The following is a 26,075-nucleotide window of genomic DNA, read 5'->3' as shown; positions in this document are numbered from 1 at the left end:
GCTCCGGGGGGATTGTCCCTCTAATAAGTGCACTGTAAGTCGCTTTGGATAAAAGTGTCTGCCAAATGGATAACTGTAAATGTAAATATGAGCTACAGGAAAATACACTGAATATATTTCAATATGTACCTAAGTCAAATGTTTGGACACACATACTCATTCATTACTATTATTTTCTGCATTTTTGAATAACAGTAAAGTCATCAAGCAACATGTTCACATCTACTTTCAGCAGTGAGTCATTTGTCTCATCACTGTGTTTACATATATAATGACTAATGAAACTCATTCAAGGTAGTTTCCGTTTCGAGCACAGGGGAGGAGTAGTATGCATGACATCAGAGAGTTTTGCCCCAGGGCTGTTGGGTTGGGTAGACTGATTTTCAATGGATGACTGAAGCCAATGATAGAGATCTTGAAGAATGAAAAGACTGATGAATCATTAGTGCTTTCCAATGATCAAGCAAGATCACATGACACTGGGGCACTTTAAGCTTGACCCAACTGGGTAATTAAAGACTGCTGAGTTTATAAACACATTATAGAAATGATAACAGAAAATGAACAGTGCTCTACACATCTTTGTAATGCTCTAGAGAAGTTTAGATTTTCCTAAGAAGTAATTAACCATTTAAAATCTAAAAATCAACAAACTATAGTTTTTCCTACTAAGCAGTCAGGACATGGATACTTCTCAGGAAACTTTGTTTCATTTGTGCCAAAAGACACTGCCCTATGTGTGATTAGAAATAATCTGACTTTAAATAACAGAAAGAGTATAAAAAGAGACTTAAATCAATGAAAATGGATTGTGTGGATCTCAACTTTAAAAGATAATTCAATCTTATAGCTAACTGTTTCCGGTGGGGTCCTCATTAGACATAATCCGCCCCAGTGACAACTACAGATCTGTCAAATTATGTGATAAAGTTCAATAACACACACACATAGCACACAAAAGCAGATACTGTTGCATTGTTTCCAGAGAATAACCCAAATGCTGAAGCGTTTATTATTTTGACCTGTCTCAGTGAGCGCAAATAAAACATGACAGTTTGTCCTTAGGCACTCTTGGGCACAAAGAATAGTTCTAAGAAATTCTAAGAGGTGTTCAAAGAAAGCAACACTTTTTATTTATTCTCAAACCATTTCTTTTATATTGTAATACATATCATATCTACAGTACACTTTAAATAAAAATGTGGAACAGTGAGTTGGTGAAGGTTAGTGATTTCTGAAAGAAATGGCACTTTCTTTTTGTAAATTATTCAAAACACTGAATTTTAAACTATTGATAATGGTAGTTATTGTCTTTTTGGGAAAAACAATGAACAGAAACCATGGTAACATTTTATAATAACTACATGGTAGAAAGTATTTATAAAGCATTAGTTAATAGTTAGTTAATTATTTATAAATCATTGTTCCTGTATTGTTGATACATTAATAGTATACACAAATACAATTTTATTCATTAATATTTTCTCTTGCAAATTATTTATTATTGTTTAATACATTCATATATAAGCAGTTTGGTAATGGTATTTCATCCTTAGTATACAGCTTGTTACCATATCCAACTCATTTATTTCATTTGATGCAAACCAGTGGTAAAGAAGTGTTAACAAAAACATTAAAAATGTATCCTTAATTAATAAAAACATGACTTATGCATTTCTATATGTAATGAAGTGGACATATAAATGCTTAATTAAAGGAATATTCCAGATTCAATACAATTTAAGCTCAAATGACAGCATTTGTGGGATAATTACCACAAAATATTTGTCTGAAATGTTCATCCTTTTCTTAAAAAAAAAAACAACCTAGAAACCTGGGTTCCAGTGAGGTACTTATAATGGATGTGAATAGGGCCAATCTTTTAACATTAAAATACACATCGTTTCAAAAGTACAGCCACAAGACATAAACAATATGCAAGTTAACATGATTTTAGTGTGATAAAATCACTTACTAACCTTTTTCTGTGTTATGTCCAATTTCAAATCTTTGTATGTATGTATTGTAATGTAACAATGTTAACCCTAAAACCCTAAAATGTTCATAAAACAACTATTGAAACAATGTTACAGCTAAAATAATACACAAATCTTAACAGAAGAACTAATCTAAATGCTTTTATGACATTAAAAGCTTCTAATTTCTGCCTTTAAACCCTCCAAAAATTGGCCCCATTCACTTCCATTAGCCAATTCATATATATGTAGTTCATTATATATTCAAATGCATTTATCATTTCTTTATTAACTATTAATTTATGCCTTATTAATGTTCGCAAACACTTCTTTACCACTGGTTTGCATCAACTAAATACATCAGTTAGGTGGGATTAACAAATTGTTTACTAACGATTGAAACCCATTATCAAACTGCTTATAAATGAACTTATTAAAAAATAATAAATAGTTTGCTATTATATGTAGCCTATAATGTATTAATAATTTTGGAGCAATAATATATAAATTATCAATGATACTTTACAAATATGTTAGCATGTAGTTCTTATAAAGTGTTGCCAAAACTCCATGTACCTGTTTTCTCTCTCAATCTGGACCTGGAAGTCTTGCAGCTATATACCTGCCAGTGAGAGATTAATGATGTGCATGTGATCATGAGAAACATCAGTGGAACAGGTTCACACTCCCACACTGATAGGTGTAAACACAACACTTTAACAAGCCGCAGCATGCTCACTCTTCTTTAAAAAACACACTGTGCTGATCCTACAGGCTGGTTGCTTAAATTATGTTATTCGTCTTAAAACATCACAACCCGTATTCATAAAAAAAATTGCGGCTCATGTGTCACAAGTATTGCATAATGAACTGTTTTTCGACAAGATGCTCCAGGCACACACCAAGGAGCTTTACATATCATAACTGCGACATTCATGCAAATTTTTGCAGGCAGTTTAATGTTTAATACATTTCCACAAATGTAATCCACAAAGTATACAGTATATAATAGGCTATAGCCTACCTTGTTCTAATAAGAACAAGATCTTCAGTACAAACTGCAGAGAACTTTAAGCAATACCCTTACAAAAACCTAAAGTTCTGGCATACATGCTACAATTTGCCACTCGTTATTTTCACATTCAAATGAGCTTTGCGATTTGGTGCAAATTATTGTCAGAAGTCTGCAGCTCGGCGATATTACCAAAAAATGTATTACAATATTGTTTTATACCTTCCAATATCGGTATTATCACGATAGAGCATTACATGTTTGTTAGTCCTCAAGAACGAATTAAACATAATATGATTGTTCACATGTAAACTCCAGAGGGTAAGCTACCTTTAAAGTATACTCAGTGTAGGATTTAATCCTACATAAGGTATGTGACCTCTTTTTGATGTAATTCAGCCAATTTCATCGTCTTCAGCAGACGTTTGACTCCACTGAAATACTTTTTTTGACGCTCCACACTCCAGCTCAGTAGGTGGCGTTAATGCAACATGAGGTGGATAAACATCACAAGAAGAAGAACACTTTCTTGACTGTAACAGCACTATTGATCAATAAAACAACTTTAACTAAATAGTATATAAAAAATAGCAATGGTGTTGATGTTGGAGTTATTGTGTTCAGTCGATAGCTTTTGTACTGCATTGTCAGAGTTATCTTGTTTGGTACACATTGGTATTCAATTAGCTGGATAGCTACCTTCTAGCTAGTGGCTACTGAGCCTCATTGCCGATTTCCATGACAGTAGGGCTGCCAGCTAATACTTCCTAACCGGCTGATTTCATGACATTGATTCAGTTAGCTAGTTGTGTGGATAACTTTGTCGAACTGCATTGGGTTTAAGTGACACTTACATGATTCAACCCTCAGGATGTAGAAAATAGGCTAAATATAAAAAATTACGCAACCGTTTATATCCAAATCGAATTTTTTCCCCCCGATAAATATCAATAATGTTTTATCACCAGCCCTACTTCACAAGTAGCGGTGAACCTGCAGCATACCTCATTTGCATGTGAAAATAATGAGTTTGCCAAAACTCTCATATTTTAAAGGGTTTATCATGATGATCAAATAAAGCAATTGGCCACGAGACTGTGTGTCACAGAGACTTTACACACTGATATGTTCAAGTATAAACACTTCTTCCACAAGCCTAACTCTAAGTCGATTTTGGTTGCCATGCATGCAACATTAATATAGAATGTGTGCTTACTAAGGATGGGGGATCGATACTAAAGTTTCGATACTTCTGATACTGATGTGGTATCAAGAATCTCGATCCTCACATAAAAATATGGATTCTGAAGTTTTTATTTTAACAAGTGATCTTATTATTTAGATTACATCTTAGAAGTGGAGAAAAATAATAATATGAGCGAATAGTTGCATGGCACCGGAACTATTTTATCTTCCGCTCATCTTGACATGCAGACATGCTATAATACACCAGCAGTCAGACAGCGCTCACCCTTTCAGTCATAGCGCTCGTTCAAAGAGGGAGCAGTGCTTTCCTGAGGTAATGACAGAAAAACAGCATCTGGAGTTATTCACAGTGTAATGACACACCTACACATGACATGTGTTATAATGGGCTTGTGTGACCATTTTTACTGGTGTATTTAAATTCAGGTGATAAAATATTGATAATTATCTGTAATCCTCGTTAATAAATGATACACATATGAAAATTGACCATGGATTAATTCTAGAAATATTGTATTAACCATGTTTTTTTGTTTTGTTTTTGTTTTTTGGCAGAAAGCAAGGTTTTGATACTATTAACCATGGTTTTACTACAGCATTACTGTAATATCCATATATTAACTTGGTTTTAGTAATAGTAACCATATAATAATATCTATGATTCATTTTGAGGTTTTATGTGTGGCTTATACTAGTTACATTTTAAAGGGTAATCAAAGCAGCCAAATAATTTTCTGTTTAAACCCAAAAATATATAAAACAAATTTAAGTAATAATAAAGTTACTTAGTTGAGGTAATTTGATCTAACATTTAATAACTTCTATGATGTTGGAAATTTGTGTAGCTAATGAAAATGCCTAAAATTATGAAATGTATTTTGAGCCAAAGATGAGTTTTATTAAAGATGATTACAGTACATTAAAATTTATTTTTAATATTTTTCCAATAAGTGAAAGGATAGTATTTGGAGGTAAAATGACCCTTTGTTGCAGGGGCTGAAGGCCCCCATAACACACAAGCCATATTTCCTCTATTGGGCCAATTCAAGCCAGGGCTATCAACTGGTCAGCCGGGTCCAATAGCCTCAGACCTTGAGCCGCGATACCAAAATCAATCTGCATTTCCACCATCAGACCTACAGCCCCGCAGTGTTGCCCTAAAACCCGGCCTTAATACGCCGCCCTGGTGCAAACGTCTCACACACCCCGCCCATATCACAATGTGGCAGGGCGGAGGGTGACGCCGGGTCGTGATTCCGCACACCCGGCCCCTAATCAGGCTAATCAAGCCTCCGAAAGGGATAAAGGCCGACTGGAGACTGCAGTGTGACAGAGAGAGAGTTACAGGCAGCTGTCCAACACCTGTGTGTGTGTGTGTGTGTGTGTGTGTGTGTGTAGCGTGTATTTATCACTTTGTGGGGCCAAATGTCCCCATAAGGATAGTAAAGCAAATTTTTACCTTGTGGGGACATTTGTGGTCCCATGAGGAAACAGCTTATAAATCATACTAAATTATGTTTTTGAAATGTAAAATGCAGAAAGTTTTCTGTGAGGGTTAGGTTTAGGGTAGGGTTAGGTTTAGGATAGAATATAAAGTTTGTACAGTATAAAACCATTATGTCTATGGAAAGTCCCCATAAAACATGGAAACACAACATGTGTGTGTGTGTGTGTGTGTGTGTGTGTGTGTTTGTCTTTTAGGTTGAGTTTTATATTAAACTATTATTTATATTGTCAAGCCGGTTCTCGCATCCTCCTTTCCCTTTTATCCCTTTACACTGGAGCCGAAACCCGGGAGGGAGGAGGGATGCGCCGTAGTGGAGTTCTCGCCACTACCATCCACTCAAAAGGAGCAGCCGTGGCCATCCGCCGGAGGACGGAGTAGACCAGCCACTTGGAAGCAGAGGAATGGCCATGGACCGCGAGGGGAGGATGGGCTCCCAACCAAAACTGAACAAGTGCTTTGAAATTGGCAGACAAATCAGAAGTGTTCCGTTTTGATAATTTATGACAAATTTTGCTCTCAAAATTTGTAATCAGTAAAAATATCAAACTCATCAAATAAACATGTGTTATAACGTATGTTGTTGGAAAGCTCTCAATGAGCAGAATACAACCAGTTTTACTCACAAACAAAAATATATCACTGCATAATACACCAACAAGCATTATGCTCAAAAATGCTAAACATGAAAGAGATAATGGATGTGGCAACGAAGATCGCCTGTTCTATTCGCGCCATATCTCTTCAAAGACGGCTATTCCGTGCGCATCTGGAGAAGGCTGACTGCGACCACTCTGACTTGTTATTACACATTGATGTGAGGTGGCTTAGTTGAGGTAAATTCCTGCAACGATTTTGAGAGCTCTGTCCGGAGATAAAGGAGTTTTTCCATGTAGCTAAACATGCAGAGTACAACCAACTAAATGACGATCAGTGGCTGCTAGATTTGGCATTTTTAACCGATCTGACCAACATGTTGAATGAACTTAATCTAGAGCTGCAAGGAAAAGACAAAACCATGACCAATATGATCAGCTCAATTAATGCATTCAAACGGAAAATGCAACATCTCTCCTCAAAGCTGCAGGGCCATAATTTGGCAAACTTCCAGAACCTCGTGTCAGAGCTGGAGACGCAAGGGAAGTCATGTGTGCAGCTTGACAGTGCACGCTACATAGATCAGATTGACATTTGTCTGTCAGAATTTGACAAACGCTTTCAAGACTTTGCTTTAATCAAGCCAATCGCTACATTCATGTGCTATCCATTTCGGGAAGATGCTGAAGTTGTTTCACTTGCATCAAAAATTGCAACACTGTTTCACCTGAATTCTTCTGGAGTGGAGGATGAGATTTTGACACTACAGCTGAATTGAGCTGAAGTCCAGAGCTCATGGACAGTTCTGGAACTTACTCACAGAGGAAAAGTACCCCAACATGAGGAAATGTGCCACCTACTTGACTGCATTATTCGGCTCCACTTATTTATGTGAGTCAGCTTTTTCACACATGAAGATCATTAAGTCCAAATACCGTTCCACCATGACTGATGATCATTTGAAAGTTTGCTTGAGGCTCGCTATCAGCAACTACTGTCCGGACTATGCATCCCTGACTGATTCCATTCACTGCAAGTCATCAGAGTAAGGTAGGCTAATGGCAAAAAATTTACACAGTTGTATTATGCAATATGGGTTCATGCAGTTATTCAAGGTTCACAGCATACATTGTACACATAAAGATTTGTCAATGTATTTATAAATAAATACATGTCTTGCATTTTTATAGTAGGTAGATCACATTGAGTAAAGTCATTAGATAAGTAGCTCGCATGCTGAAAAAGTGTGTGCACCACTGGTCTGGACCGTGAAGCAGAGGCGGTCCTGGTCCGTGGAGCAAACTGAGGCATGGCTGTGACATGGCATGGAGTAGACTCAGGATCCAGGGCAGGAGGTGGTTCAAACTCTGTAACCATGATGTGGGACCCTGTCTAGGCGACCATGACGTGGGACCCTGTCTCGGCGAACATGACGTGGGACCCTGTCTCGGCGAACATGACATGGGACCCGGTCTCGGCGAACATGACGTGGGACCCTGGCTCGACCACCAATGCGGGGGACACTGGCTCGACCACCAATGCGGGGGACCCTGGCTCGGCGACCATGACGGGGGACCCTGGCTCAGTGGCCATGACGGTGGACAGCTCTGACACAGCAGTCACTGTAGGAGTGCATAGTTCCTCCCAAGCCACTCCTACAGTGAAAGATGAACCGCTCAATTGTAGGGCTAAATCAATGTACTGAGCCAGATTGAGGGTAATTCGACCATCAGGCTTCAGGGAGGAGACCGGCTCATTAAGCCCAAAATGGAAAAATTCCTTGAGGGCAATATAATCAAAGACAACCTGGCAGCAAAATCTACAAAACTCCTCAACATAATCCTCCAGGTGATGATTCCCCTGATGTAGGTGCATGATCTGGACTGCTGGGTTCATAGTTTAGTCAGGTACTCTGTAATGATCACTGGCAATGACAGGCAGACGAAGAAGATGATGATGATGATGATGCGAAGAACTCAAGTGCAGTTTATTTACAGTGGCATCCAAACGTGAAACATAACAAAACATGGACTTGACTTGACTTGACTTGACATGATGCTGCACAAACAGTACCTGACCCAGAACAATGACAAACATAAGGGCTAAAAACACAGTCATGGGTAACAAGTAAACAAGACAACCAATCACAAGACTGAACTAATAATAAGACAATGAAACATGAACCAATGACAAAACAGAACTGATAACAAGTTAACAAGACTCATGAACACAAACCATAGAGAACAAAATACATGGAACAAGAGAGGATCACATGAGGGAACAGATCACATGACATGGCAATGAAACAGGAATTAAACTTTCAAAATAAAAGACATGAACACGAAACATGAACAAAACACATAAACGTGACACCAATTGAAACATTTTATATATATATATATATATATATATATATATATATATATATATATATATATATATATATATATATATATATTTTTTTTTTTTTTTTTACATAAAATAAACCTCACAATCACATTCTTATACAAATTAAATATAAATATTTAAAATCAAAGTAAAAGTAGGACGATCAAAATATTTGCACAATAAAACCCCAATAAATATTGAAAAATGGTGAGTAAAACAACAAAATAGTCCTTGGACACTCTCCATCACAGATATTATTTATTTTCAACAGATTATGTTGCCATCAATATTCAATATAAATTAAATGCATTTTGATAGTTTTTTTAGTCTTGATACACTTAGCGACCAGAATTTTTAATTATTTTTCTTAAGGGTTGCCTTTAACAAACACACACACGCAAACACACGCGCACACACTCACACACACACAGACTAAAAGGAAGGCTAGGGACATGCCAATAGGAACCAGCCAGTGGTAACACAACCAGTAACCAGATTCTAACATTAATTATACATTCATATACAATAAAGTATTCCATCATTGTAAATAAAGTATTCCATCATTGTTTAAACAACATCATGATGTTCATCCATTGAATCATATCACAATAATTTTTGTCATTTCCACTTTTCAGAATTTCAACTCAGAGTTGAATGTGAAAAGTCACTACATGGGTCTGTTCCAAAACCTAGTGATCTGGAAGAAAAGGTTCATATTTGGAACTATAAGTTAACATTAGAACCATAAGTAAGATTAATAAACAAGTAAAAAAACAACTGACCAATGAAAAGCTGTTAACATTTTTAGCACTGGGGCAGACACAGATACAAAATAATTTAGTTGCCACTGGTGTGACAAACTGAGTGAGGTCTTTTGGATACAACAAATTAAACTACGACTGTCAATTTTACACATTAATTCAGTGCGATTCATTTTATAAAAAATAATGCGTTAAAAAATGTACGCAATTAATCGTAATGCCCCCGGTTTGTAATAAGGAAGATTCCTGAGAAATGCAAGCTTGCAGTACCACCTGTTTACTCCAGAGGGCAGTAATTGAAATTTCAGCTGTATGAGCAACGCACAGTTTATAAAGTGAAGAAAACAAACATCCAGCAGCAGAACAACACACACATGCGTTACATTCTAGCGTTCAAAACACTTGATGGAGTGCAAATGCGAACTAAGGGATCTCAAGATGTGTTCTAAATATTAAACTATATTTAACTTGACACAGTGACCTACAAATTTTATGTTTATGACACAACACACCCGAGACGCTACACAAGCATGTCTGACGCAGGTGTAAATTGACGGTCCTTAAACAAGCCCTCATAATAAATCTCAAACTGATTGACAAATTCACTTGTGAAATGGATTGCTGTGAACTGTGTGTCAATGATTGTCTTATGATCAATAATATGGTAATAAACAATACATTGTATTCTAAAGCCACTTTTTGTATTGTCTTATCAATGATTAACTCTTCTGCCACAAGAATGTAATGCATTTTAATTATCTGAATATATAGATATATATAATTTTTAAATATTTAAAGATAACTATGTATAATTATTTCATCATTATATATTGAATTATTATTATATGAGGGGCTTTTTCAGCAAATATTTTTATATGCGATTAATCGCGATTAATTAATTGGGACATCATGTAATTAATTCTATAAAAAATTGTAATCGATTGACAGCCCTAAATTAAACAAAACTTCACTTCACTTTTGCAGTCTCTATGTGATCAGATTGATGCCCACTCTCTGCTCTCTCTGTGGGGTCTGGACACCATATGAAAGATCAGGTTGAGGATGGATGTGCTGATCCCTGCAAGTATGTAAAACATTTAATAGACCTGCTTTCAGTATGCAGAGTAATTAAAAACAAAGAAATTGATAACTCTCTAAATTACGTCTCAATATTACATGAATATTTGGTATCATAAAAATACAATGCAAAATAATAGAAAACATGTACAGTGCTATGAAAAAGTATTTGCCCCATCCTGATTTCTTCTGTTTTTGTATACATCTCATACTAAACTGTTAAAACATAAAACAAAGGCAATTTCATTAAACACAAAATACAGTTTTTAAATGATAAAGTTATTTATTGAAGCAAAAATATTATCCAATACCAACTGAGCTTTTGTGAAAAAGTTACTAAATCCCTAAATCTATGAAACTGCATTCATAATGAGGTTCAGCTGGACTAGACACACTCAGGCCGGATTATTGCCAGCCCTGTTCAATCAAGTCTACACCTAAATAGAACTTTTCAGCAGCATGAAGTTGGCTAACAGGTCTCATCCAGTAGCAGACTATGTCAAGGTTGAAAGAAATTCCAGAAATGATGAGGAAAAAAATGATTGAAATACTGTACATCAGTCTGGAAATGGTTACAAAGCTATTTCAAAGGCTCTGGGACTCCAAAGAACCACAGTGAGAGCCATTATCTCCAAATGGATCAAATTTGGCACAGTAGTGAACCTTCCCAGAAGTGGCCGACCATCCAAATTTCCTCCAAGAGCACAGCGACGACTTATTCAGGAAGTCACAAAAAATCCAAGGACAACATCCAAGAACTGCAGGCCTCTCTCACGTCAATAAAGGTCACCGTTCAAGACTCCACTATCAGAAAGACACTGCAACATCCTATCCCAGTTGTGTTTTTCTTGGCTTGTGTGGAGGTGAGTGGTGATGAACAAAAGACTAAGCTACCAGTGCTTACAGCTAAATATAGTTAACTTGTGTCTTGCTAACATGCATGACACATGAGCTACTAGCTAATATAATGAGTTAGCTAAAGTTTAGCTAAGCCAATATATCATGGCCATACAGGCTAATGTACTGTACTTAATGAGACACTACAGGTGAATACAGTCACATTTGTGTCTAATAACATCATCACAATCGCCACATTGATATGCAAATTAGGCGTTGACTAATTAAAATGTGCTAATTTGCATAAATTTGATAAGGTAATGCAAGTGAATAGGATAAACAAAATAACTAAAGCATATCACCCATAAAGCATATGGCGTATATCACCAAAAGAATTCCAATGATTTATTGCCTTGTGAACTGATTATAGAGATCTGTTGAAACCACTGTGTGAGTGTGAGGGAATTAAAATAAATTGGTAAGGAAGTCAGAGTTGTGTTAATATATTTAATGTTTTGTTTAAAAAAGTTTTTTTAAATAAATTATTATGAGAAGTGCCCTTTTTTTCCACTTGAGCCCCTGCCCAAAATGTCTGTGCATGTTCCTGTTCACTACCATATACTGTATGCTCATTAGCAAAGTGTATAACTAAACAGGCGTTTTAACTATCTGTAACACACAACTTAAAATAAATAAATAAATAAATATATATATATATATATATATATATATATATATATATATATATATATATATATATATATATATATATATTTTTTTTTTTTTTTTTAATAGGCTTGCTTTTAAATACCAGTGTTAGTGTTTTGAATGCATTTAATGTAATCAAATGACATAATTGGCAGTTTAAAGTATGGATGTTTTCAGGTGGATTAATAATTTAGTGGGGTTCTGCCCCACCTGCTCATATAGACTGCTATAGGGCAGCTGCTATTGTGGATTTGAGTAGTGGAACTGTGTTTTACTTGTGTAGTGGAATATTGCACAATCCACAGTTGGGTAAATTCTTAAAGATCCCCATTCCTTGCCTGCCTCGTCACACTCTTTTAGAATTACAGCAGTTCAGCGAGCAAGTTTGGCAGTTGAGTGCACATAGATGAGACAGACGCTTCACGGTATCTTAACCATGCTACCAGGCTTGATTTTAATTAGAGGTGCAACATTACCATAGTAATACAGTATCACAGTAGAAAGGTGTATTGATAATATTATTAGCAGTATTTTTTATCATTTTCATGTACTGACACACAAATTATGGCTAGTATTAATAGTGATTGTATCAGCATGCACTTCACTTCTACCGGTCGATTTTGATTAAGAAAAATTACATCCATTTATGAAAACAAATTTAACCAAAATATTTTTAGTTTCAAATTGCACTTTAAACTAAATGAAAATATACAGTAATCAAAATATCGATATTTATCGATATTCTCAACTCACTTTGAGTCAGACAATATGTGACAGGACAACTCATCGCCATAATCACTGTTGATACTATTGATACTATAGAAATTCTACAGTGGTGGCTCAGTGGTTGAGGCTCAGGGTTACTGACCAGAAGGTTGGGGGTTCAAGCCCCAGCACCACCAAGATGCCACTGTTTGGCCCTTGAGCAGGGCCCTTAACCCTATCTGCTCCAGGGGTGCCGTATCATGGCTTAGGTCGCTGGATCCAGCTTCTTTCCTGCTTGGTAGCAGACTCCACTGCTTCGTGTCTCTGAGTGATGATGACAACATCCTAGATATCACTTTAGTCTATTGCCTTGGACTTCAGAGGATGAACCGATGCCAACTCCAACCACAAGACATGGGATACTTCATATGATAATTTAAGGCTAATCATCCTTTATCAATAAGATTTTACACAGCAATTTTTACAAACATCTTCTCTGGCCACCATACTACATCAGGCAACTGCATTTTCAACCATATTAATTACAAGCTAGAGTGAAGCCTAGAGTGTATGATATATACATAATTTTGTGGGCAATGTATAATAGCAGACAGATTAGAAATATTTTATTGTTTAAAAGTTATGACCATTCTAGTGATTAGTGGGAAAACGGAATAAAACAAACATTTAGAATGTTAAGATACATTTCACATGACCATTCCTCAAATACTCCTTTTGAGCACCTCTAATAATAAATTGAGATTGCATATGAAATTGAAGGAGACAAACACTGAAATCTACATTGTAGGTATTCAATAAAACACATGCTTTATTTAATTTAAACATTAGAAGTACACACAAATTACACAGCAAAACATACAAAATCAAGCTTTCGATCTATCTACAGTAAATACATTTTAATAAAGAGTGCAGAAAAAGAATATATATAAATTCATAACTACTCAACAAGTGCAATACCTGTGGATACCAGGGGAGGGGGAGGACGATAACACCAGTAAAGACAGCTCAACCTAGGACTCTTTGCAAAACTGGTCACACTCAGCTGAGTGACAAGACTGAAATACAGATCCTATCGCAAATCAAGCAAAGTCTTTTGCCATTACATTCTGGTGCGCAACAAGCTACCTTAGTTTTATTTTCAGACCTACTTTTCCGATAGCATAGTCAACATCTCTTAGAGGACTCTTCAAATTTAGGGACATGGGCTGTGTGGAGTGATGACGAAGGAGGGACTACAGGCTTTAGTGTATGCAAAGGGAAACTTGCGTGAATATCGATATCTCCCAGCTAACAAGCCAGGTTTTCTCTGAGATCTATCTGGGTTAAGTTCATTGGTCTATGCTCATCCCCTGGTGCTGCATAAATGTGTTGCCATTCCTTAAACAATATGAAACTATTGACGATGGAAATGTCTAGGAGGTGAAGTGGTGGAAGACTCTTTTTTTTCCACTTCAAAGTTTTTTGTAGGACATCGTAAGTTTTTATCATTTGGTCTGACCAATCAACACCACCCATGTTTTTGTTATAATCGCTGATGACAGTGGGCTGGAGGGCTACTTCTTTTGTTCAGTCGCGCATCATTTTTTTATAAACCTAGTAATTTTTGTTGAGCCATTCGAAATGTGGAAATTGGAGAGGCATGTAACTGCACGCGTGTCCTTCAACTGAATATATGAAAGCATATTCCCCTCAATGCTACACCACCTCATATCTCCACGAGCTGTTATGCGTTCCCATCTTTTGATGTTTTTAAATTCTGCAGGAAACAGTTTACAATTTACCGTGCATATCCCATAGGCTTGCCCTTTATTTATTGTTTAAATCCTGACCAAGCTTTAGACTTGATTATACGTTCATCTATTGCAAGATTTTGGTTAGGCTAAAAGAGCTGCTGGCATTTTTGTTTGAGGTGGTCCATAAGATATCCTGATTATCCTCAGTGGTAGGGTCTACAACATGTAGAGCTGCTAAAAGAGCCTTGTAGCAGTCACACAACATAAATCCCCTCGCCCACAATCTGTCATGGTTCATCGATCCATGTGTTCATTCCATCATCTGTTGGTGTGTTTATAGGTGTGTGTGTGTGTGTGTGTAGTGCTCGTTTGTTGTTTAGCACCAGCTGATTACTCCACTGCCGTCAGCTACTACTAATCACTACCGCTTGTTAGCTGCCTTTATCTAGCTGGTAATTGTCATGCATGGTGTCGGTTCGTTATTCATGTTTGTATTCTGTTACCCAGTTCCTGTGTCCTTGTTCCTTGTGGGCGCCACCCGTTTTGCTCCTCATCTCCAGTCTTCTGTGGGATCGTCTGGGAGATTGGATCCTGACGCTGACTTGTGTTCGCGCTATATTCCAGTCCTGTTTACCTCTTTTCTAGATTATTATTTCTAGGTCGCCCGCCTGTAACGCGGCGTTTTGTGTTTCTCCCTGTGCTATCCGTCTCTAATAAACTGTTCACTTGCACTTGGACTCGTGACTCATCATTGTGACAGAACGAACCGACCCAAGATGAATCCAGCAAGTGTGACCGAATTGATGGAGATTTTATCTAGGAGTGAGGCTCGTAGGCAACAACAGGAGGAACAGGCGGTGGCCACGGGTCGTGCTATACAGGCGTTGGTAACCCAGGTCTCCGAATTAACCACTCAGTTGCAACAGCTAAGAACCGAGACGGCTTCAGTGCGAGGTCAAGCGACTACAAGCCCACCTGTTTCGGTCGCGCAGACCATTCGAGCTACTGAACCACGTCTTCCACCTCCAGCATTTTATTCCGGTGAGCCTCAATTATGTCGCTCATTTCTGGCGAAGTGTTCACTGCACATCTCTCTTCAACCTTCATCATTCCCCACTGAGGAATCTAAAGTGGCTTTTGTCATCACACTTTTATCGGGGAGAGCCGCGACTTGGGGAACTACGGTGTGGGAACAGCGACTTCCTTGTTGTGACTCTTTTGATAGCTTTTCACACGAGCTCAGAAAGGTCTTTGATCGCGCAGCCTCCGGTAGAGACGCAGCGCGCATTCTCGCGGAGTTGCGCCAAGGAGATCGTCCAGTCACAGACTATTCGATTGAGTTCCGCACCTTGGCTGCGGAGTGTGGCTGGAATTTGGAGGCTCAATGGGACATGTTTTTACACGGACTCTCTGAGCACATCAAGGATGAAATCTATGCCATGGAGTTACCCACGGGGGTGGATAAACTTATCGACCTAGCCATTCTGGTGGACTCGCGATTACGACGACAGGGACCGCGAACACAGCGAGGTTGGCCGGTCGCTGCACAGGCTAACGTATCTTTTCCTGCTGTGGAAACTGCAGAGTCTTTTTCAGGTCCTGAGCCTATGCAGATGGGCAGATCTCGTCTATCGCAAAGGGAGAAGCAGAGAAGGAGAGAGAAAGGATTGTGCTTATATTGTGGAGCCGTTGGCCACGTTGCTCTCCAATGTCCGGTAAAAGCCAGCACCTGCCAGTAGGTAAGAGGTTACTGACGGGTGGATCTATTTTGACTAAGTCCTCTTTTTCTGCCACTCATCTCACTGTCAGTTTAAAACTTTCTGCTCAGAGCGTTGACTGTGAGGCTTTGATAGACTCGGGGGCAGAGGGAAATTTTTTAGACTTTAACTTCGCTCAGAGACTCATGATACCTGTGGTGACACTCCCTCAACCCATTTCTGTAGTAGCACTTAACGGCCAACTGTCACCCTCTGTTACTTACTCCACGGTATTAGTGAGACTCGTTACCTCTGGTAACCGTTCTGAGGAGATCGAGTTCCTTTTAATCCACTCCCCTTCTGCTCCTGTGGTACTTGGCCATCCATAACCCACATATTAATTGGTGCAGGAATTCTGTTTTGTCTTGGAGTGAATATTGTCATGCTTCTTGTTTAATGTCTGCGTGTTCTCCAGTGTCTTGTGTTGTGTTTCAGGATGAACACGCGGATCTATCTAACGTGCCACGTGAGTATCTTGACCTGAAGGAAGTGTTCAATAAGTCTCGGGCTGCTTCTCTCCCTCCGCATCGTCCCTATGACTGTGCCATTGATTTACTGACAGGTATGTCTCCGCCGAAAGGCAAGTTATACTCACTTTCCGCTCCGGAAAGGGAGGCCATGGAGAAATATATTTCTGATTCTCTAGCCTCTGGGTTCATCCGCCCTCCTCTTCCAGCTGGGGCAGGGTTCTTTTTGTGGGCAAGAAGGATGGCTCTCTGCGACCTTGTATTGACTACCGAGGGTTGAACAACATCACGGTAAGGAATACTTATCCTTTGCCGCTGATGTCTTCGGCCTTCGAGAGGTTGCAGGAGCATCCATCTTCACAAAATTGGATTTACGCAATGCTTATCATTTGGTCTGCATAAGGAAGGGGATGAATAGAAAACTGCTTTTAACACCCCCAGGGGACACTTTGAATATTTGGTCATGCCGCTCGGCCTGTCTAACTCCCCTGCGGTTTTCCAGGCACTCGTGAATGACGTGCTGAGAGATATGGTAGATCAGTTCATATATGTCTACCTGGATGACATACTGATATTTTCTTCTTCTCTCCAGGAACACGCTCAGCACGCCAGGCGAGTGCTCCAGAGACTGTTAGAGAATGGGCTTTTTGTCAAGGCGGAGAAATGTTCGCTCCATGCTCAGTCGGTTCCATTTCTGGGTTATATCATCTCCTCCGAGGGGTGCGCATGGATCCCGACAAGGTTAAGGCTGTGGTGGATTGGCCAACTCCAGATTCCCGTAAGGCCCTACAGAGGTTTCTGGGGTTCGCCAATTTTACCGCCGTTTCATTCGCAATTTCAGCCAACTAGCCGCTCCTCTGACTGCCTTGACCTCTTCCAAGACGACGCTCAGGTGGTCTGGTGTAGCTGAAGCTGCATTTACCAACCTCAAGAGCCGCTTCGCTTCAGCTCCCATTCTTATAGCCCCTGATCCTTCACGCCAGTTTGTGGTGAAGGTCGACGCGTCAGAGGTGGGGGTAGGAGCGGTTCTTTCCCAGCTCGCCAGCAGATCTACAAGATGCATCCTTGCGCGTTTTTTTCTCATCGTTTGTCTCCTGCGGAATGTAATTATGACATTGGTAACAAAGAGTTGCTGGCAGTCAAGTTAGCGTTGGAGCATTGGTTAGAGGGTTCAGGGGTACCCTTTATTGTCTGGACTGATCATAAGAACCTTGAGTATATCAGATCAGCTAAACGACTCAACTCCAGGCAGGCTCGGTGGGCACTTTTTTCGGTCGTTTCGAGTTTTCCTTGTCGTATCGTCCGGGCTCCAAAAACATCAAGTCTGATGCTTTGTCTCGTATTTTTGATCGTTCCGTTCGCCCGTCTAATCCCGAGTGCATTTTTCCTGAGAGACTCATTGTCTCCACACTCGTTTGGGAGGTCGAGTCGAAGGTCCGTGCGGCCTTAGAAGGGGTAACGTCTCCGCCCGATTGTCCACCGAGTCGCTTATTTGTACCGGAGGGGTCAAGGTCCGACGTAATTCGGTGGGGTCATTGTTCCACTATAGCATGTCACCCAGGAGCTAATCGCACCAGTTTTTTGGTCAGGCAATGATTCTGGTGGCCCTCTATGGCTTGCAACATTCGGAGTTTTGTATTGGCATGGTCGGTCTGTGCTCGTGGTAAGACTTCCAATCGCCCACCGGATGGGTTACTCCAACCGCTGTCTGTCCCTTCTAGACCCTGGTCCCACATCGCGCTAGATTTTGTCACTGCCCTCCCGCCCTCCCAGGGCAATTCGGTCGTTTTGACCGTAGTGGACCGATTCTCGAAGGCGGCCCATTTCATTCCCTTGCCCAAATTACCGTCTGCCAAGGAGACAGCGGTTGCTGTTGTAGATCACGTCTTTCGATTACATGGCCTCCCGATGGACGTGGTCTCTGACAGGGGTCCCCAATTTATTTCCAAATTTTGGAGAGAGTTTTGTCGTTTATTGGGGGCGAGTGTCAGTCTTTCTTCTGGGTTTCACCCTCAGAGCAACAGGCCAACCAAGACTTAGAGAGAGTGTTGCGATGTTTGGTTTCTCAAAATCCTTCCTCCTGGAGCCAGAAGCTCTCATGGGTGGAGTACGCACATAACTCGTTACCAGTGTCATCCACGGGCCTATCTCCATTTGAGGGTAGCGTAGGGTACCAGCCACCTATTTTTCCCAGTCTGGAATCCGAAGTCGCGGTCCCCTCTGCTCACGCCTTCGTCCAGAGGTGCCACCGCACATGGACCAGAGCCCGCGAGACTCTGCTCCAGGTGAGGGCGCGCACTAAGGCCAAGGCCGATTGCCACCGGTCAAAGCCTCCCGTGTACATTGTGGGTCAAAAGGTGTGGCTTTCTACTAAGAATATTCCGCTCCATTCCGTGTCTAATAAACTTGCTCCTAAATTTATAGGCCCGTTCACTGTCACCAAGATCATTAGTCCGGTGACTGTCCGTCTCAAACTTCCTCCAGCGTACAGGAGAATTCACCCCGCCTTTCATGTCTCCAAATTGAAACCGGTTTTTCGGTCTAACCTTAATCCGCCGATGCCAGTTCCCCCACCGCCGCGACTCGTAGACGGGGAGCCTACATATTCGGTTAATCGTATTCTGGACTCTAGACGGAGGGGACACGGATTCCAGTACTTGGTGGACTGGGAGGGTTACGGTCCGGAGGAGAGGAGTTGGGTTCCTGCTAGGGACATACTGGATCACTCCCTTATCGAGGATTACAATCGTCAGGTAGGCTCTCCTGGGAGTGCCAGGAGGCACTCTTAGGGGAGGGGGTACTGTCACGGTTCAAGGATCCATGTGTTCATTCCATCATCTGTTGGTGTGTTTATAGGTGTGTGTGTGTGTGTGTGTAGTGCTCGTTTGTTGCTTAGCACCAGCTGATTACTCCACTGCCGTCAGCTGCTACTAATCACTACCGCTTGTTAGCTGCCTTTATCTAGCTGGTAATTGTCATGCATGGTATCGGTTCGTTATTCATGTTTGTATTCTGTTACCCAGTTCCTGTGTCCTTGTTCCTTGTGGGCGCCACCCGTTTTGCTCCTCACCTCCAGTCTTCTGTGGGATCGTCTGGGAGATTGGATCCTGACGCTGACTTGTGTTCGCGCTATATTCCAGTCCTGTTTACCTCTTTTCTAGATTATTACTTCTAGGTCGCCCGCCTGTAACGCGGCGTTTTGAGTTTCTCCCTGTGCTATCCGTCTCTAATAAACTGTTCACTTGCACTTGGACTCGTGACTCATCATTGTGACACAATCCCTGAAGTGACATTGTTCCCCAGTGACAATGGGAATCAGGGAGAATTGAAAACCTCATGTAAATGAATAACCCAAGAAATTTGTCAAATTCATGGGGTGTCACTCCATCCAAGCTCCTTGGAAGCTGGAATATGATGCCAGTTTTGGACAAGCTCTCACCCCTGATGGTTTGTAAAGCTTCATGTCTCAGCAATAACAGCCTGAGTAAAAAACAGCATGAAAAAGTCAGTTTCTCACATCATATTGAGGTTTAACTGCACAGCCTGACGCATCCTACCTAAGTTAATACCGAATGGACAGCTAGTCTTAAATGGTAGAGGTTTTGGTGTCTGTGAATCAATGTCAGTGTACGAGGGATAATAAACAGAGTCAGGGAAGCGTTTACACTTTCTAGATGACTTGGGACCTGTGTGGGAATGGCTAGCACAGTATTAGTGTCACTGTGAGTATCAGTAATATGAGAAATAGAAACAAACAATACAGTACATATACATTCAAATACACCCAGTTGATGATCTTGGCTGGGGATCAGGTTCCATCTCATCCTCAATCTCCTCATGGTCTGGGTCTTCCTGCAGTAGTTCCTGGTCCAGCAGATTTTCCTCCTGTGTGCTAATGCCCTCATACCACATCCTCTTCTGCTATGAACCTAAGCTCATTGGGGGTGCTGAGCAGGGAGCCACAGTCTATCCATCTCTAAAACAGGAAAAAGTACACAATTGTTAGCAAGCAGTGTGTTCTTCACAAATCCGTACACTGAATAGTCACCAAAGTCTTGCAGACTAAAAAGAATGTGCAACTGCGGACAGCACTCTCACACTTTCCTTATGAACAGGAAGCTACACACAATCTAAAACCATGTCTGTGTAATGGATGGGTAAGGCTATCTGCTAAATTATAGAAAGATATCTATAAAAAAAATATTACCTGGGAAAATCAACAAGCTTAACTTAAAAAAAGGTCACATTACTTCAGGCGGATTTTTAAGAAGCAACAAAATTGGCAAACGTTATTGATATTTAGTTACAAATGTACATAGGATTGCTAGCTAATGTTTATTTAGTAAGTTTCACAGAAATTTGCTTAAAAATAGAGGCTAGCTGCCAGCCTGATGAACGCCGATGGTCATTTTTCCAGAAACATCTAGCATTACTCATACAAATAAATGCTTCGTAATTAAAACATTTTGACTTTCAAAAGACGATATTGACAACACATGTTAAATAACATGTCTTACCTCGAAAGATCACCTCAGTTTTCAATTTGAAGCAGTAAGTCCAACACTGGAGGTAATCTCCCAGGATATCCTCTCTGGCTCTGCCCAGGCAAATGGATGATGCCGATGATGACGATACATATATTATTCATCATATGTGCTTTTAGCTTATATTGTCATGAGTATCTGACAGTTTTCAGAAATAAAATCGGTGATTGGACAGCGAAGATATTGAGACACGAACCATGGGAATAATTGTTCCCAAATTTGAACGCTCTGGCTGGTAAGGTTTAATCCAGGATGGACTTCAAAGACATTGGTCAGTAATCTTACAGTTCATACACAATCTTTGTTTAAACACTGTCCCTTAACACTTACTTAGTTTAATCATTTTAAACCATGACTTTAACTATACATAAGTAATATTTACATTATATTCATGATGTTAGTCAGAGGGGAACTGACCCTCACAGTGAGTCTGGTTTCTCCCAAGGTTATTTTTCTCCATTAACCAACATCTTACGGAGTTTTGTGTTCCTAGCCATAGTCGCCCTTGGCTTGCTCACTGGGGTTATTATTGAGAAGAAAAAAAAATGTACACACTACATAATTTTCAGTATTTAATGAATCTACACAATGATGACTGTAAGACTTTATAGATATTACACTTGCATTTTCTGTTAATGCATGATCTTCTGTAAAGCTGCTTTGAAATGATGTGTGTTGTGAAAAACACTATACAAATAAAATTGACTTGACTTGACCCTAAACCATCACACAAACCTATCTGAAAGTGTCCTAAAAGCAAATGCGACATTAAAAAAAAGCTAATTTTCTGAAAGAAACATGTCATTTCATGACACTTCTATGACACTTTCATCTCCCATGTTAGCTTGTGTTTTTGGCTGGGTTTGAACTGTGGTCATCCAAACCAAAGTCCAAAACTCTAGTCTAGTCGTCTAGGAAACTAGTCATATTGAAATAAGTGTGGACATGTAGGTGTGTCTGTGATACAGATGTTAAATCATGTCATTTTTCAAATGATTCATTATAGTGAAAGTGTTTTGATAAGACAACATAGCAATTTGTGGGAAATAAAGTGAAAAATAAGTGTTTAAAAAGTCCTAATCAGCCGTTGCACTCTTGATTTGTGTGAAAGTGAATAAAACGCACAGTTGTTGTAGCTGTGTTAATTTCACTGGAATCTGGGTGATACAGCATGTAAAAGTCCATTTTTTAAAATGTTGTCATTCATTCTATGAGACTAGGTTGAACAAAATACAAATTGTGTAAATGTAGGCTGAATTTTACTTTATTAAGCAGTGGAAAGTAACAGTCGTAGTCTTTGAAAGGTCTGATGTGAGATTGAATTATTTGTATTACAACCTCTGAAGACAAAGAGATGAATTGTCTCATCTACACGAGCAGTGACTCTGCAGATTTTATCAAGGTTATTGAAAGAAGTGGACAGATGAGACACTAGTGGAGTTTGATATTATGCCAAGGTAGGCAGTTGTTGAAATTACAAACGAGCTGTAACCTGAACCTTACAATTTCTGGGGGACAAGTTATAAATAAATGGAATCTGAGTTTTTTTTTAATGCATTGTTAACACTTACTAAAAATGAACCTTTCAAAAAACATTATATTATTACTTCCAACTTAACCCTTAGGAAAATCGAGAGTTCATGGGAAATTTGCTATAAACGTCACCACTGATAATTTTGCCTATTGTACATAGTTGCCAAAGGTTTGCCGGTGGTTCACCACTACCGGTGAAGAGCTGAAAACATTTTCTGGCAAACATTTGTGGTGAATCAAAAGCTCATTTGCATGTGAAAATAAGATGCGGCAAGTTTGCGGCTAGTTTACATTTTTTGTAAGGGAGGACACAAATAACAGCAATTAGAAGGTTCTGCAACACTTTACATTAAAGAAATATTTTGGGTTCAATATAAGTTAAGCTCAGTTGACAACATTTGTGGCATAATGTTGATTATCACAGAGATGAATTTAGTATATTAAAGTATAGCCATAAGATGTAAACAATATGCGTGTTAACAGGAGTTTAGTGTGATAAAATTGCTAACTAACCTTTTCTGTTTAAAGTTATATCCAATTTTCCCACTTTGTTGCCATAACGACGTAACACTGTAAAACCCCCTAACACCCCAGCGAAAAACCAGCATTTGCTCTGCAAAGATATTAGCAATCTTAAAGGTGAAGCACACAGAAACCACATTTTTCATACAGAGGCCAAAGACAGAAGGAAAAGGGTAATGTTATATTACTTAATGACTGTTTTTTTATAAAAAAAAAAAAAAAAAAGCACTTTACTAATATTATCAGTGAACCTCGAGAAAAAAAAGCATGACATAACAAAAGAAAACATTAAAGAGGTTAAGAATTCATAAACAGGTTTATTAATGTATTATATCATTAATAAGGTGTTATAACAACATGAATAAAAAGGGCCACTTTCATGCAATACTTGCCAAATAGTGAGCATTTTAACTGCTTAAATGCTTAAAAGGAGAGATTATGTCATTTAGCTGTAGACCGCTTTTTGTTTATATTCATTATTGTAATGTCTTGCCTCACTTGTGTTGACACTTTCCTTGTCATGTTGATTTCACAAGAATGGTTTTACCTAGTCCTAGTTAGCTTTAGCAGATCTTCATGCTCATTCAGTATGCAGTAACATAATAAAGCCTGATGACGTTAAACCTTAATAAACTTTGCATTCATGGGCTTCTAACACCTTAATATATTCATAATATGTATCCATGTTACATTTTCACAAGTTATAAATGCTTACTAACACTTTTTTAACATTAGTAACCTGTGACGTAAAATTGCTCACTATTTGGCACAAAGTAGTACACGAAAGTCGCCTCTTTATTCATGTTAATAAAAACATTTATAACCGCATATCTATGCTTTTAATGCATTTGTAAATAAATTATTAGTCATTAATGAACCCCTTTATAAACCCTTAATAAAAAAAAAACATTATTGTTATAACTCATTTTATTTTTGTTATTAATGTTGTTATAACCGCATAACAATGATTTATAATGCATTTGTAAACAAATTATTAGTCATTAATGAGCCCCTTTATAAACAATTAACAATAGGAAACATTATTGTTGTTATAACAACTCATTTTATTCTTGTTATTCATGTTGTTATAACCGCATAACAATGATTTATAATGCATTTGTAAATAAATTATTAGTCATTAATGAACCCATTTATAAATCCTTAACAAAGGGAACATTAATGATGTTATAACAACTCAATTTATTCTTGTTACTCATGTTGTTATAACCGCATATCAATGTTTTATAATGCATTTGTAAATGAATTATTAGTCATTTTTGAATCTCTTTATTTAAACCTTTAACAAAAGGAAACATTCAATGAAGTGATACCGAAGATTCTTGCTGCTTTGTATTCTGCAACATTGCCCGATAAAGCTAAATATACAGGGCCATATATTTAAAAATCCAGATATGAGGCCATCTCCTGCTATAAAAGTCCTACTTTCTCTTATACTTCACTAAACATAATGCCATGCAAGACTCCACCTTCCATCTTCTTAGCAGTATAAAGAAGGTTGAAACTGTATCTCTCACTCTCCCTCCCTCTCCCTTTTTCTCTTTCACCATCTCTTCATTTAAGCAAGTCTCCAAGAGTGGGGGCAGCACCAATATCGGAGTTAATCTTTTTCTGCTGTGTCTTGGACTCTAAACACCTCAGTCTGTGAAGCTGCAGAGATCCGCACAGTGCCAATGGCTTCAGCCGGCCTGGAGATCCTGGGGATGATCCTGACCGTTGCGGGCTGGCTGGGCATCATGGTCGCCTGCTGCTTGCCCATGTGGCGGGTAGCGGCCTACGTAGGCCAGAACATCGTAATCACGCAGATCGTTTGGGAAGGTTTGTGGATGAGCTGTGTGGTGCAAAGCACAGGACAGATGCACTGCCGAGTCTATGACTCAATGCTGGGGCTTCCGGATGACCTTCAAGCTGCCCGCGCTATCACTGTTGTGAGTACGCTACTAGGCGTGGTGGGCATGGTGCTGTCGGTGGCTGGTGCGAAGTGCACAAACTGCACCTCAGACCGAGCAAGCAAGCCCCGCATCATGATGGCAGCTGGTGGGACGTTCATAATGTGTGGGCTGCTATTATTAGTGGCCGTCTGTTGGACAGCCAGCGGTATTATCCATGATTTTCGCAACCCGCTCATGGAGGAGACGCAAAAGAGGGAGTTCGGGAACTCATTGTACTTTGGATGGGGTGCGTCCTGCCTGTTGATTCTAGGGGGAGCTATTTTGTCTTGTTCCTGCTCCTCAAAATCACAGAACAATGCCGTACCTACAAGAGTGGACTACTCAGGGGTCAAATCTATCTCTGTTAATGGATATGACAGGAGGGACTATGTTTGAGGGCTCAGAATCTTTGCACATTTAAGACCTTCAGAGTAAAGCCAACACATCTGCTAAATGAAGGCAATGCGTATTTAAAGATCAATAACACATTCAACTTTGATGCTGGATTTTGATTAAAAAAAATAAAAACATTTTAAACGTTACTAAATTTGGTTTGATTTCTCTGAAAACAAGCATCAAGCATCATCTTGTGTCCCTTTGCTTCTCAAGTAAATTGATATTGTTTTAAGAATGTTTATATATTTTTATTGGTAAACAAGACAAAAACATATTCAGTAAGAAAATGCTTTTTGTTGAACTTTTTTTTTTTGCTGTATTGGCACATAGATTTTTTGTATTTGCCAATTGGATTATCTTATTTTAAGGCTGTTTTGACATG

General features: G+C 39.2%; 1 protein-coding gene across 1 annotated transcript; it reads left to right on the top strand.

The window, feature by feature from the left end:
- The first annotated feature begins 25,023 nt into the window (after positions 1–25,023).
- Positions 25,024–25,863, top strand: LOC127630065 (claudin-4-like). Its single transcript, XM_052107473.1, has one exon. The coding sequence runs from the start codon at positions 25,040–25,042 to the stop codon at positions 25,691–25,693; it is 654 nt and encodes a 217-aa protein (XP_051963433.1). The 5' UTR covers positions 25,024–25,039; the 3' UTR covers positions 25,694–25,863.
- The last annotated feature ends 212 nt before the right edge of the window (positions 25,864–26,075 follow it).

This window comes from Xyrauchen texanus, chromosome 36, assembly GCF_025860055.1.
Source record: "Xyrauchen texanus isolate HMW12.3.18 chromosome 36, RBS_HiC_50CHRs, whole genome shotgun sequence".
NCBI lineage: Eukaryota > Metazoa > Chordata > Actinopteri > Cypriniformes > Catostomidae > Xyrauchen > Xyrauchen texanus.
This window is presented reverse-complemented; position numbering and strand designations above follow the sequence as displayed.

Bases quoted from the DNA above. Each gene is read 5' to 3' on its own strand.
- LOC127630065 (XM_052107473.1), top strand. From the start codon at position 25,040: ATGGCTTCAGCCGGCCTGGAGATCCTGGGGATGATCCTGACCGTTGCG.